Source organism: Eleutherodactylus coqui, chromosome 13 (assembly GCF_035609145.1).
Source record: "Eleutherodactylus coqui strain aEleCoq1 chromosome 13, aEleCoq1.hap1, whole genome shotgun sequence".
NCBI classification, from domain to species: Eukaryota; Metazoa; Chordata; class Amphibia; order Anura; family Eleutherodactylidae; genus Eleutherodactylus; species Eleutherodactylus coqui.
This window is the reverse complement of record NC_089849.1, coordinates 114,437,993-114,453,872: the sequence shown is the minus strand read 5'-3', so window position 1 is coordinate 114,453,872 and position 15,880 is coordinate 114,437,993. Positions and strand designations below refer to the sequence as shown.

The 15,880-nt window shown below is 46.3% G+C and overlaps 1 protein-coding gene across 3 annotated transcripts in view; it reads left to right on the top strand.

The window, feature by feature from the left end:
• SLC39A11 (solute carrier family 39 member 11) overlaps positions 1-15,880 on the top strand; it is a 430,238-nt gene that overhangs the window by 176,668 nt on the left and 237,690 nt on the right. For 2 of the 3 annotated variants that reach the window (XM_066587684.1, XM_066587682.1), the window contains one exon: positions 12,227-12,353. In XM_066587684.1, coding sequence (XP_066443781.1) covers positions 12,227-12,353 — 127 coding nt within the window. The remainder of the gene's footprint in view (positions 1-12,226; positions 12,354-15,880) is intronic. The other variant, XM_066587683.1, reaches the window with a different exon arrangement.

The window sequence follows — 15,880 nt, the reverse complement described above, 5'->3', positions numbered from 1 at the left end:
TAATCCATTTGAAGTCTATGATGCCAGAAGAGGAAGGATCATTTTGTGTTGCAGTCTCCATTTTATGTTCAGTAAGGATGATCAGCTGATTCACTTTCTAAACTGTGTTTTCCATTGAAATACAACAAAAAAAGGTAAAGAAAATAATAGTCATTGAAGACTATATCCTGACTGTCCTGTCATACTGCTTGGACAGCCACCAATCCCAATGGGGGTCTCAGTGCGCCCCTGTATATAGTCAGCATTCCTATTCCATGCAGTGCCAGCCCCAGTGTCTGCTCATTGGTTTTCAGAAAACGACTTTAATTATGCCAGGCACCCCATGCCCCTCTTTATAGTGCCAGGTAATCTGTGCCTCTGTGTTTAAATATGGGAGTTCAATGGTAGCCGTAATAATGGGAAAGTAGTCACTGTGAGTGTACAATATTCAATGAAGAGCAATGCTGCACTCAAAATATCACACAGCTCCCCAATAGTCCTTTGATGGCAATCTGCTTGGTTATCTGACCATCTTTTTTTGGGGTGGGGGTGCATACCTTGACAGATCTGCCATTGTTTTTTTGTAGCTTTGGATTGCATCTTATGCAACTTAAAAGCCTACTGCTCTTCTTCTACCACTTAGGAAAAAGTTCATAAGTGTTAACTAGAGATGAGCGAACGTGTCCGTTACGGACACATCCGCACCCGGACACCGGCTTTAGCGAACACTGCAGTGTTCGCGCGTAAGTGTCCGGGTGCCGCCGGGGGGCGGGGAGATGCGCGGCGGCGCGGGCGGCAGTAGCGGGGAACAGGGGGGAGCCCTCTCTCTCTCCCTCTCCCCCCCACTCCCCGCCGCACCCCCCCGCGCTGCCACGGCGGCCCCCGAACTTTTTCGCCCGAACACCGAGGTGTTCGCAAAGTTCGGTGTTCGGGCGAAAAAGGGGCGGGGCCGAACGTGTTCGCTCATCTCTAGTGTTAACCCTTTCCAATCCAGTGTCGAACCTCTTCCGACATTAAAGGGGTTGTCTCGCGGCGAAAGCGGAAAAAATTTTTTTTCACTTACCCCCCCCGCATTCTGCCCTGTTAAAAAGAAAGCATAGGTTAGTTTTTAAAAAGCACATTGCACTTACCTGCATCAGCGTTCTGCAGCTTCTTCTATTCTTCTTTTAAAGATGGCGCCGCTGGTCTTCTCCCACGGTGCACCGCGGGTCTTCTCCCATGGTGCACCGTGGATTTTCTTCTCCTTCCTTGCGTTCCATTGCCGATTCCAGCCTCCTGATTGGCTGGAATCCGCACACGTGACGGGGCGGAGCTACCATGACGACGTGGTGAGCAGCTCTCCGGCACGAGCGGCTCCATTCACCAGCCAGAAGACCGGACTGCGCAAGCGCGTCTAAAAACACCAGAAGACATCGGAATTAGACGGATCGATGGCAACGGGGACGCTAGCAACGGAGCAGGTAAGTGAATAACTTCTGTATGGCTCATAATTAATGCACAATGTACATTACAAAGTGCATTAATATGGCCATACAGAAGTGTATAGACCCACTTGCTTTCGCGAGACAACCCCTTTAAGATTTACCTGCACAGCTCTGATGTTGGACGAGTTCCGACACGTCTCTAATAGTGATGAGCGAGTATACTCGCTAAGGGCAATTGCTCGAGCGAGCATTGCCCTTAGCGAGTACCTGCCCGCTCAAGACAAAAGGTTCGGGTGCCAGCGGCGGGCAGGGAGCGGCGGGGAGATCTCTCTCTCCCCCGCTCCCCCCTGCAGACTGCCGCTACTCACCGCTCCCCCGCGCCGGCACCCGAACCTTTTGTCTCGAGCGGGCAGGTACTTGCTAAGGGCAATGCTCGCTCGAGCAATTGCCCTTCGCGAGTATACTCGCTCATCTCTAGTCTCTAACAGTATGCAGGACAGAGCTCCGATGTTAGAGGCTGTTCTGTGTATGTATGTTACAGTATACTGAACCTCCTCCAATATCGGAGCTCTGTCCTGCGTAGTGCTAGAAACATGTGCTATATCACATTGTATGCAGTTATAGGATACCCCTGTATGGCACTGTATTACAGGGATTATCTATCTATCTGTCTATCTAACATCAATAGTCTTGTATAAATGTATGTTATATCAATATATATTTACAGGATTATTACAAGTGATCTTCTCGCTGTAAAACACTCATAACTCACATTTAAGTTTCAAAAAAATAGCTAATAAAATCCTCATTCCGGGTCATTTAATAGGGTTTCTGTTGAGCAATTCCAAGTAATCCACAACGCACTTTTCCACCCAAAATAAATAGGCGCTGCGGAGTGTGCGGGTGGCAGAGGAATTGGATAGGAAAGGGTTTTAAAAGTGCAATAAACAGTACAGTGACTACAGTGTAAGCCGCTCACACCGCGCTACTGTAGTGTTCTGGCATACTGTGCAGCGCGCACAGGTAAAAAGGTTAATGCACCTTATGTGGTTTTACAACTACCCATTTAGGGAGATTGTGTAATTATGTGCCGATGAGGGAATTCTCCGACCTCCTTCATGGTCACTTGAGGAATTTCATTATAGCCTGATGGTCTGAATGCAGGAACCTAGGTTTGTTCTGCATGGCTGTTCTCTTGTGGTTGTGACGTTCGGTGGAGCAGCTCTTAAAGTAACTGAATTTCAACACATTGCTTTTTTACTCCTAGAAAATGACCTTTTTGATACTGTGCTAAATGCAGCATAGATTATTATTTTTTGTTTCTAAGTAGCAGAAATGAATTTGCGGTTTAGCATGAAGCTGTCACAATGCATGTCTGGTTTTACATAGGGCTGCAGGTAACTCTACTAGATTCTAACAACTGAGTGACGTTACCCTAGGCAACAATGAAATCCAAACCGTCCAGCTCAACTACATTTTTTGTCTTAGACAGTTAAAGGTTATATATGTATAACCTCGTGTATGTCATACCTGTTACGTTCGTGTGGGCTAGTGAACACCAGGTGAAACGACCACCGATTAACACCTGTCCATATCTTCTACAAAGGAAGATGACCAAGGACCAAGTTGAATGGGGACATCGCCCCAATAGGGGGTGGCCCAGCGGTCTTTGGATCTGGGCCCTTGCTGCCCCTAGGAACCCACAGGCTAGGGCTCCTACACATGCCACCACTAACAGGGACATCTGGACAGGATGGGAAGGCACACAGAGCCAAAATCACACCATACTGCAGCCAATACACAAACACCTGTAGCAGATGTTAAAGCTATAAATGCCAGGTATTTGTTGACATTTTGGCCAAAGTATGAAAGCCTAGCGGGCCACATCACGGCTCCTGGCTTTACTGCTACTCCCTACACTAACCAGGAGTCCAGCGACACAACCAAACAAAACCACAAGAAACAAACCTTTATTGTAGCCACAACACATAGAACCTGCTCATACCACACATGCAGAGAGAATGAGAACAGAGAAAGCTGACCACACCCACAGCTGGGAAGACAGCTGACCACACCCACAGCTGGGAAGACAGCTGACCACACCCACAGCTGGGAAGACAGCTGACCACACCCACAGCTGGGAAGTCAGCTGACCACACCCACAGCTGGGAAGACAGCTGACCACACCCACAGCTGGGAAGACAGCTGACCACACCCACAGCTGGGAAGACAGCTGACCACACCCACAGCTGGGAAGCCAGCTGACCACACCCACAGCTGGGAAGACAGCTGACCACACCCACAGCTGAAGTACAAATAGGTTAGCGCTCCTGAAAAAAACACCACTGGTGCTAGTATTTCCGTGTGTTTAAAAGTGAAAAACACACTTACCCGGTGTATGGCAGAGACCTATCCACGGATCTCTGCCACCACCCAATATCCAGGAAAGCCTGTAAATAGTTGCTGCTGGTGAATCCCTCAAGATCCCTCAGGGCTAGACTGCGGGAGAGCTTCTGCAGATCCTCCGTCTCCCTGGCCAGGGAGCCGCTAAAGTATAGTCTTGATATATAAAAATAGGATACCGCGCTCCTCGGGATATACACACCCCAAACAGCTGTATGTTTACTTCTCCTTGTTTATTAATCCGTACTACGCGTTTCGTCCTATGGACTTCCTCAGGTACATCCTGAGGAAGTCCATAGGACGAAACGCGTAGTACGGATTAATAAACAAGGAGAAGTAAACATACAGCTGTTTGGGGTGTGTATATCCCGAGGAGCGCGGTATCCTATTTTTATATATCAAGACCACACCCACAGCTGGGAAGACAGCTGACCACACCCACAGCTGGGAAGACAGCTGACCACACCCACAGCTGGGAAGACAGCTGACCACACCCACCGCTGGGAAGACAGCTGACCACTCACACCGCTGGGAAGACAGCTGACCACTCACACCGCTGGGAAGACAGCTGACCACTCACACCGCTGGGAAGACAGCTGACCACTCACACCCCTGGGAAGACAGCTGACGACACCCACGCCTGGGAAGACAGCTGACGACACCCACGCCTGGGAAGACAGCTGACGACACCCACGCCTGGGAAGACAGCTGACGACACCCACGCCTGGGAAGACAGCTGACGACACCCACGCCTGGGAAGACAGCTGACGACAGCCACGCCTGGGAAGACAGCTGACGACACCCACGCCTGGGAAGAATGCTTTATGTGTACTGACATGGAGTGATTGGCTGACTGGGGGCATAGACCTGCCCAGCTAGCAGAATCCCCACTACCTGAGCAGGAAAGCTGCAGATCATCTGTAGTACCACAGGTCTCAGGAGACAGACGTGACAATACCTGTAATAACCACAGATGAGCAAAGCATAGTAAACAATAGGAGCCACTTAAAATGTTAAATTGGGCCCGTAGAAGCTCTAACAGATCAGGAATAAGAACTTGTTCAGCCATAAATATATCTGATAGCTGGGGGTCCACATCTGAAGAACAGAGCCCCCCCACCCCCACCCCACCTGTTAGAAACAGGGATGAGGGAAACCCCTTACCCCCATTTGTTTTATAGTTGGCGGCCATTCAGTGGGGCTGTCTGGCATCTTTCCTTGAAGTTGGCATATTTCTTTTTGCTGGAGGGCATTTGTCCTATCCCTTGTGTTGGTGCTGTTTTCTCTGAAGCCTCTTTCTTCGTTCCTCAGTATTCGTAGGGGGACCTGACTACCTGAACATATGAACTTGCAGCAAAACTCCCTTTGTAAATTCAGACTTGCTTTGACATAAGGTATCATCCGCCTGCAGTGACAGATTCTCTTTAACAATTTATATAGCGTCGTTTCTTGAATTGATGTTTATAATCAGAATTACAATCAAGATAATTATACTCGTTAGTCAGAGAAGAGCACTTAAAATTGACAAGAAGGAGCATAAATAAGATCTCTGTTGGAATAATCTCACTATACGAAGAAAGGGAAGAGATTAGTCTGCAGACAGTGCCCAGAAATGGTGGTGGGTTCTGTTAGTACATACATGAATCAGTAATCTACAACCTGCGGCTCTCTAACTTTTATCGAACTGTGACTCCCAGCATGGAGCCGTCAGGAGTTTTAGTTTTGCAGGAGACGGAGTCACAGGTGTGAGATCTAATGTTATAAGACCATTTAGCGGGGCCGCTTTAGGCTGCCTCCACACGGGCGGTTTTGCATGGTGGAATCCATAGCGGGCATCCGCCTCCGGGTTCCGCAGCAAATACCGCCCATAGCATGCTATGGCAAAACGCGATTTCCTCTACATGAGCAGAAATCGATTTCTCAATTTCTGTGCGGATTCCGCACGGATGGCTTCCATTGGAGTCAATGGAAGCCGTCCGGTCCGTGGCCCTTCTGCAATGACCTTGACATGGGAAAAGCAGGAGTTTAAAAAAAAAATCTGTACTGTGCATGTGTGGTGGCTCGCTGACGGACTACCTCAATACAGATAAAGACTTCAGGACAGGTATGCGTAGATGCGGAATCCTACCCGCCTGTGTGCAGGCGGCCTTGACCATAGGGCAAACGCTGCTCTTGCACGTTTCTAAAAAGTGAATACAACTCAACAGGAGGGGGAAGACTTCCATCTGCCCAACATCTGTGCTATAATCTATGCCAGAAATTGACACAAATTACATTGGATCTCTACGCCAGCCATGAGCTGACTCTGACTTCAGTTTGGTTCATGGACAGCCCAGGATGCACTATATGTAATAATAGTTATACGTCTCTTGGTACGTCCGGCACATTGTCCTCCAGTGGGCTGACTATTAAGACCGGTATATGAAACACTGCTTCTAACAAACGTGCCCCAAGATGTCTGACATCTCTGTTCTGTAGAAATGGACTTCTTTTTTATGAGCTGTTTTTATTAAGACAGAAGAAAATGCTTCCCTTCCAATATGTCTTCTGTGCTTTATTGTATTAGCGGGTTGTGATTTCATTTCATCCTGCAACCACACAACTGCCGAGATGATTGGTCTGCGGCTGCAGTAGGAACAACGTTTCTTCGTTGGCTTTCTCCCAAGAAAACATGTGTCAGGAGTTAAAACTGTCACCATCTTCACTTCAACTCTCTTCTTTGGCTTGGAATTTTTAAGTTTTCCCCCCTTGTAAATTCAGTACCTTGCGTGCCGTGTCAAAAAGATCCGTCAGCAAGCTTAGCTACATATAGATTTGTGTTACATTAGAGAAGCATCTAAAGGTCTCGAACCCAAAATGCTGCGGTTTTAACACCTGCGTTAGGGTCAGTTCAGGGTTTTCCATCTCTTTGCTTCGTTTTTGAAGTAAAGGAACTGAAATAAACTGGGAAAAAAACAGATCCGTCTCTTTCCTCATTGATTTCAGTGGGGTTTCAAGAAAAACACAGCAAGTAAATAGAAAGGCTTCTGCTTGCTTTCATTCCGTCAGGTTTCCATTTTTTTGTATAGAAACATATTGAACAGAAACAGAAAAAAAACGGAAACCTGACGGAATGGAAGCAAACGGAAACCTTTGTGTTCGCTTTCTGTTTTTTAAACTCCCATTGTGAAATCCATGGGGAATAAAGGATCCTTTTTTCTGTTTTTTATTCCAGTTTCTGTGCTCCATAAAAGAAGCAGAGAGACAGAAACCCTGAAATCAGCCCTAACGTGGCTGTGAAAACAGCCTTAAAGAGATTTTGTCTCTAAATATATACTCGCCTCTCCTTCCCCAGGTAGGCTTCTTATGGCATTTACTCCTCACCGTTCTTCTCCAGTGCCCCGAGTCGGCTCACCGCAAGTTGGCCGGCTTGTTACGAAGCCTGCATTCCTCGCATTCTTCTTCTGGCAGCTCGGTGAAGGTCACATCCCTGTGACGTAGCGTTCTCTGGCTATACAGGAATGCTGATCTATTGCAGAGACAACGGGCATGTGCAGTCTCTGCAATAGCTCAGCACTCCACGGTAAACTGTGAACGAGTGACGTAGTGTACATTGCTGGGCAGGAAGGAGAATGCCTATGAATGTACGTAACATCACAGGAAACTGTAGAATCAGCTGGCTGGAGGTGAGGTCACCCCCAAACTGCAGGAGACAGGAGAAGATCGGTGAGGAGAAGATGCAGTGAATAGACTGACAGGGGAGAAATAAGTAAGTATAGAATTTTTTTTTAATGACCGAACCCCTTTAATGTATTCGACAGTTTATCGGATTCTTCGTATGTATTTAGTACTGCAAAGGGGCTGAAGAACACTGAAAGAGAGTAGAACAAGGGCAAATTAGAGGAGAAGAGTCGTCTCTTGTGGTAAATAACTGGAAGCGGTTCCCAGTTAATGTAATGTTTATTATGCTCGCGCTCAGACTTTTAATGTCCCAATAGTATGATACTATTTTATACAGTTGCAGTTAAAATTATTCAACCCTCATTGCCAATTATTTTTTTTTGTAAACTTTACTAATTTTCTGTTTGCAAAAAAAGCAATGAAATCATAACAATTTAATAGCTAAGTATTGTTTCTAAATTCAACACAAAATTACACTTTTCATAGCTTCTGCAGTCTCAGAATTGATCAACCCCCTGAATAGAATCCCTCCATAAGAGCACACATTGTCATATCAGATGTTGTCTCAAGCACGCCTGATGCAACTAATCAAAGCCTTACTTAGTTGCATCAGGTGTGCTTGGGATAAACTAATCAAACACCTGGACTGGCTAGGGCTTTGACTGACATTTGATTGCATGTTAGAAATATGGCTAAGTCAAGAGAGTGGAGATATCTAGAAAATAAATCATTGCCAGCGGCCATACTTATATACGAATACAAAATACAAGGACAGGTGTAGGACCGCATGCAAACAATTTGAAATATGGAGTAGCAGTACACAGGTGCAAAATGCAGATGAACAACCACTCGCATTGCAGGAAGTGGCTGCTTAGTATTATACGTGCAGATAGATAAGGCATACAAAGGGTGCCGGACCAAATTATACATGTGGTGCACCATGCAGGCTTACAACCTTATCTGTGTGCAGGTATAATACTAAGCAGCCATTACTCATCAGTATTTTGCACCTGTGTTACGCTCCTCCATATTGCAGGTTGGCTGTCAGCATGCTGAGGGATGTGATTCCACGCCGCTGGCAATGATTTTGCTTTAAGTCGAGAGAGTGGCTCAAAATGTTAAGAGCAAAGATTGTTGCCTTACACAAACCAGAAAAAGGATCTGAAAAGATAGCAAAGGCGCTAAATGTCTCTACAGCTGCAGTGCAAAACATAGTTTGTAAGTTCAAAGCAAAAGGAACATTCACTACCCGGACGTGGCAGAAAAAGGAAGCCATCACCAGCTGCCACCAGCTTCCTGAAGAGGTAGGTGGTCAGAAAGCCTTGAGTGGCTGCAAACGTCCTGCAGCAAGATCTGGTGGCAGCAGCACTGAGGGTTTCATGTGTACAGTCAGGCGTTTACTAAGTGCTGAAGGTCTTAATGCCCGAACTCCAAGACCCACATCTCTACTGACCCAAAAGCACAAGAAAAGTCCGCTTTTGTAAACCCAAAAACCATAGAAATAAGCCACAGAAGTTCTTGGAGTGATGAAACAAAACTGGAACTTTTTGGGCTATAGATTAGCAGTAAGTACTTAGGAAGAAGACTGAAGCTTATACTACAAAGAACGCCCTGCCTACAGTGAAGCCTGGCAGTGGCTCAGTGAAGCCTGGCGGTGGCTCGGTGATACTCTGCTGTTGCTTTGCTTCCTCTAGCACTGGAAACCTGCAGCGTGTGGAGGGCAAAATAGATTCAATTAAGTAAATCCTAGGGGAAACCGTTGTACCTTCTGTGAGGAAGCTGAAGCTTGGGCATCATTGGGCCTCCCAACAAGGCAGTGATCCCATACATACCTCAGAGGCTAGACTTGGTGAAGGTCACAGTTGCCTGACTTGAACTCCAAAGGACATCTTTGGTGGGATTTGAAGGAGGCAATTGCAGCATGCAAACCCAAGAATATTAGTGAACTTGGCTACTGCCATGAGCATTGGGCTAAGATTCCTCAGGAACATTGTGAAGAGCTGGTGTCGGGATATGCATCACGTTTGCAGCAGGTCATAACAGTAAAAAGGTGCGCTACTAACATGCTTGTCATGAAGGGTTGAAGAATTCTGAGATTGCTATAAAAGTGGCATTTTGTGTTGAAGTTGGAGAAACTTCTTGTTACACTTTAAAATGTTCTTGTTTGATTTTTTTTTTTTTTGCCAACCGCTGAAAATGTGTAAATTGTAACTATATTGTGTATTGTGCCTGCGGGATGGATAATGGGTTCTGAGTATCATTCTAACTACCAAAGTACTGTTCAAAGTATATGGAAATGTATAAAATGTCAACTTTCCCTTCTGACTATGAACATGGCAGGATATTGAGGATGCGGATGACTACACGTAGATGAAGTGCCCTCCTTGTGTCTGATGGCTGATGGTCACTTTACTGGCCTGAAAAGTGGACTAAACCACTTGTCTCCTCCATCACCCTGCAAACTAAGGGGTCTCCTGCTTTGTTCTGTTCAATGCGGAAAGTGTATGCCCACCCTTCACCATTATTACACAGTTTGCATTTAGAGTTAATCTGCATGATAAGATACGAGTGATGGACGACTTTATGATTTAAACATATTTAAACGTATTGATTGAATTTTAGATATGGCAACAAACTGCCTTCAGGACCCCCGCAGGGGATATAGATAGATACACAGCGAGATGTAATACATTGAAAAGAACAGAACAACACTAAAGGTCACATTGTAGAGAGTATTATGTATCACCAGATCTAAGGGATTTCAAAGAGATCAGATGCTGAGGTACAGTTCTGGATCAATGAGATCGGTCGTAATGGCAGATGAGGAACCCTGGGGATGTTGGGTTATTCTTGCTATGGACATGTGGGGTTTTACAGTTGGACATATAAATGTAGGTTTGGTACATTGACAGAGGAGAACCATGGATCCCAGATTTTTTCAAACTGGATCATCCTGTCAAGACGTATGGCCATCAATTTCTCATGAAGAAGTATCCCATTGATACATTGAATGAGTGGATCAAAAGGGAGTTGGGATTTTGACATTTTATACATTTCCATATACTTTGAACAGTTCTTTGGTAATTAGAATGATACTCAGAACCCATTATTTATCCCCGCAGGGACAATAAACAATATAGTTACAATTTACATACTTTCAGCTGCTGGCAAAAAAAATCAAACAAGAACATTTTAAATGGCTCAACACAACTAGTGTAACAAGAAGTTTCTCCAACTTCAACACAAAATGCCACTTTTACTGCCATTACACAACATGAATACGGGCAGCCATGGTGATATAGGCGTTTAAAAGGAGCATTGTGAATGCCAGTAGGTTTGTTACACAGTAACAGGATAAAGGGGTTTAGTCCTGGGGAGGGGGCGACTACCAAAGCGATGAGATGACCTACCTTTTTCCAGAATTTTTGTGCTACTGGGCAGGACCACCAAATGTGAAGTTGTGATCCAATACTTTCACAGACTCTGACATGTAGAGTAGAGACTTCAGGATGAATGGCATGGATTCAGGTCGGGACAAAGTAGGCTCTATGCAATACTTTTAGTGATGATTCCGCTAGGGTAATTTGCCAACTATTCTTGCTTCATGTTTCACAACAGTGATGCCATCTCTCCAGCATCACGGTGGAGTGCAGGTCTTTTTTTTGATTGGAGAATATATGGTAAATGGGACTTAAGGCCCATTTACATGGGACAAGTGTCGGGCAAATGATGCCCGACACTCGTCCTCGCATATACTCACTCTTGTGCTGCTGCATCGGGGCTAGTATCGCTGGTTCACAATGGGGCAGCTGCAGGAGATTTCTCTCCTCGCTCTCCCCCGCCCTCTCCATTGACTTAACGTAGCAGCCCATTAGTACTGAACGGCTGCTATTTACACTGAGTGATCAGCTCATCATCCAGCACCATATGCAGCATAAACGATGGACGATGAGCAGATCACTGATCGCTCAGTGTATATAGCAGCCATTCAGTACTGAACGGCCGCTATGCTATGTCAATGGAGAGGGGCGGGGGAGCGAGAGGAGAGAATTCTCCTCCAGCCGCCCTGCTGTGAGCTAGCGATACTAGCTCCCGTGCACCTACACCTAGTATGTGCAGGGACGAGTGTCGGGCATCAGTTGCCCAACACTCGTCCCATGTAAATAGGCCTTCAAACATTGATGGCTTATGCTTATACGTAGAGGAAGTCCAACCTCACTAGCTGTAGCACCAAGTACAGCTGTTTCTATGGAACTTGCAAAAGTGCCGCTGCCCTTCCTTTGTGCTCATACATGGTGCAAGGGTCCAAGCCTTTTATGTCTATGAAATATGATCTAGGAAGAACCTCATGGTGGGAGCTCAGGTGAGGCTGTTTGGGAGTGTCTGACGACAAGCTGGTCAACCGTTTCCATTAGTAAAAAGTAGAGTTGTGAATGTATAATACATGCCAACTCTTTGGCCCAATGTCCATGAGCGGATTTGATTTGGGGGGGATCCACAAATCAAGCCACCCATAGGGATACATTAGCGTCTGCAAAGCAGCTAAAAGCATGTGGATGGGTTTTTCTTTCCCGGCGTGCGGATCGCACACACAGGAAGGCTTTGCAGCATGCTCCATTTCCCTGCGGATCCCGATTCCGATTTGCGTATGGCACGTGCAGGAAAAAAAAATCGCACTGTACTCCATTTTACTGCGGATGACACACGGATGTGCTCCATTCATCTCTAAGGGAGCTTACAATTCCTTCTTCTCCTTTCAGGGTGTGACTGATAATCCCTTCTGCATCGCAAATTATGACTCCAAGTCTGTGAAGGAGAAGGATGAAGGTTCATCGTACGAGGAGCGGGAGCTGAGCATCCGGATAGGTAGAGGAGTCTGTCACACAGGCAAGCGTCTTTTTGTCGTCATATACCAAGCATGAAGACCCTACTGTGCGCTCGATGTGCTGTCAGTGAGTTGTGGCCTAAAAGGGGTTGTCCAACAATGCAACCAAATGGTTGTGGTCTGTGCAACCTACCCCAGACCTGGAGAATGCACATGCCGACCGGAGGGACGTGGCTGCTGGCAGGGTGGCGCCTAGGACTACACTGTTGTGGACAGTATGGTCCTACACTCTGTTCCTCCAGTCCCCCATCCTAGGATCGGGTACCGCAGGCATTTTGTGGCACTCCTGGACAACCCCTTGGATGTGGTATGTCCGCACAGGACATTTAAGTATCCTGTGTCAGATTGATATCACAGCATGAGTTTATCACAGCATGCGCCATCTGGAAACTTGGCTGACAGCACAGGAACTGGTTGGTCCTTTGATCACTTTGACTTTAATGGGAAGCAACAATTTTCTTGCTGTCTTAAGAAGGCGATTGCAGGGTTTCCTCGCTGTACAGTCTATGAAATCTCCTCCAGTGTTTGTTAGATAGCAGGGAGCCCCCTTGGAAGGTCACGTGTGTGCTGATGGGAAGGTGTCTACTTGTCCCATTGGTAATTGTTTTCATTGACATTTACATTTTTAATAAATTTTTAAGCAAAAATGCTAAATATCCAATAAATTCTGCAGCTTTTTATCATATTGACACATTATGGCACATTAAAGGGATTGTTCAACTTAAAAAAAAAATTGGAAAGCCTGGCTTTGCCATAAAACAACAAAAGAAACCAACCTCGCCCCTTTTTTCCCCCTGGCATCACCACCAGTGCAGCAGCTCTGATGACGATCACCATCTGTACTGACCATGAAAGACAGTTAACTGCAGCCAATCGGAGGTCCCAGAGCCATCGTTTTGAACTGGCATCATGGTGTTTAGGATATAAGCACTGGAGAATGGGTAGTAATTAGAGATGAGCGAACACGTTCGGCCCCGCCCCTTTTTCGCCCGAACACCGAACTTTGCGAACACTTCAGTGTTCGGGCGAAAAAGTTCGGGGGCCGCCGTGGCAGCGCGGGGGGGTGCGGCGGGGAGTGGGGGGGAGAGGGAGAGAGAGAGGGCTCCCCCCTGTTCCCCGCTACTGCCGCCCGCGCCGCCGCTCATCTCCCCGCCCCCCGGCGGCACCCGGACCTTTACGCGCGAACACTGCAGTGTTCGGCAAAGCCGGTGTCCGGGTGCGGATGTGTCCGTAACGGACATGTTCGCTCATCTCTAGTAGTAATGCTTCTTCCACTAATTGGCTGTAGTGGTCACCTTACTTCTGCTGTTAACCCTTTCCAATCCAATTTTGGATTCAGGCTTTCCTAAAAAGGCTTTCTCTTTTTGCTGTTATACAACAATGCCATCTGCTGGCTACAGCCAGTGTGTGTGCACCAGAGAGGCTCCGACAGCAGAGTGACTGGCAATAGACGGTAAGAATATCCTATCGGACATCTTCTGACATTGGAGCTGTACAAGCTTCAATCAGAATGTAGAAAGATATCAGGCAGTGGATTGGAAAGGGTTAATACAGAAAGGGATTGTCTCTGAAGCCACTGGGTGAAGAAGTGAGTCGAGTATTGTTTCTTTTGTTTTATTGCATGGCCAACTGTTTTAACCCTTTCCAACCCACTGTCTGACATCTGAAGACATTATGATTTAAGGCTGTACAGCTTAAATGTTGGAAGACGTCCGTCGGGGTTCTCTTACTGTATATTGCCAGCCTCTCTGCTGTCAGAGTCTATCCAACGTGTCCCCTCATGCAGTACTGGCTTTAGCCAGCAGATAGCGCCGTTGTATAACGGCAGAAAAAGAGTAAGCCCCCTAGGAAAACCAGGATACAAATTGGATTGAAATGGGTTAAAAACATTTTTTTTTAAGTCGGGCAACCCCTTTAACCCCTTCCCGCTCCAGGACGTACCGGTACGTCCTGGGAGCCTGGTACTTCCCACAACAGGACGTACCGGTACGTCCTGGGGATAGCGCGAGATCACATAAGATCCCGCGCTATCCCGCAGCGGGAGCCGGCTGTCAGTCACAGCCGGCGTCCCGCTGCAACAGCGGGGGGGCATCGGAGATGCGGCCCCCGCTGTTAAACCCTTCCCTGCCGCGATCTAAGTAGATCGCGGCAGGGAAAGAGTTCACAGAGGGATCCCGCTCCCTCTGTGTCTCCGGCCGGAACTCGCGATGTCATCGCGAGAGCCCGGCCTGTCACCATGGCAACAGGACGCCAGACACTGGCGTCCTGTATTGCCTGTGCCTATAATCGCTGTATAAGCGATAAGGCATGGCAGAGCAGTAGCTCTGCCATGCCTTATGACAGCGATCATAGGCACAGTGATGTAAGTCCCTCAGAGGGACTCAAATAGTATTAAAAAAAAAGAAAAGAAAAGTGTAAAAAAAAGAAAAATGTAAAAAAAAAAAAAGTAAAAACACCCCTTTTTTATGCTTTTTCTAATATTAGCATAAAAAAGGGAAAAAAAATTAAAACCCCACATATTGGGTATTGACGCGTCCGTAACGACGTGTACAAAAAGTTGAACATGCTTTTTATTTTGTACGACAAAAAGTGTTAAAAAAACACTAAAAAACAGAGGCAAAATGCTAATTTTTAGCATTTTGCCTCACAAAAAAATGCAATAAAAGTGATCAAAAAAGCCGTACATTCCCCAAAATGGTACCAATAAAAACTGCAGCTCGTCTCGCAAAAAATAAGCCCATATAGAGCTCCGTACATAGAAAAATAAAAAAGTTACAGGACTTTGAATGCAGCTATAGTGAAAAAAAAAGATTTCCAAAAAAAAAGGGGGTTTTATTGCAAAAGTGTAACAACCTAAAAAAAAATAACAAAAATTTAGTGTGTCATTTATGCTGCATGATTAACGCTGTAAAAAAAGAAAAAGAAATCTATGGCAGAATTGATGCGTTTTCTCTCCCTGTTATCATAAAAAAAATAATAAAAAATTTTACGATACAGTCTATGTACCCAAAAGTGGCACCGATAAAAACTACAGATCGCCACGCAAAAAACAAGCCCTTATACGGCCGCGTCCACGGAAAAATAAAAAAGTTATGGCTTTTGAAAAATGGAGATGGAAAAATACCAAAAAATCGCTTGGTCCTCAACGCCAAAATAGGCCATGTCATTAAGGGGTTAAAGCAATAGCGGTGGCTGATCTTCAAGGTATTGTGGGATTTTTAAAAAGTTAGCTCACATTTTTCGGTTTCTGTATACTTGTGTCCTTTTGCTCGACGTTCCCTGCTGCAGCAGTACAATACCTCCATCCTTGTCCTGAAGTGCGCTGCTGCTCAGCTGCCCCGGATGATCAGATCAGGCCCGCTATGAGGCTGGAGACCAATGCGGTGGTAAGCCACATGCGGCTTAGTGTTTAAATCATATATTAAGGCCGCCTGCAGACGAGCGGGTCGGATCCGGCAGCGAGAAATCTCGCCGCGCGATCCGACCCCAGAGCCTGCAGGGACGAGCGCGTACTCACCCGGGCCTGGCG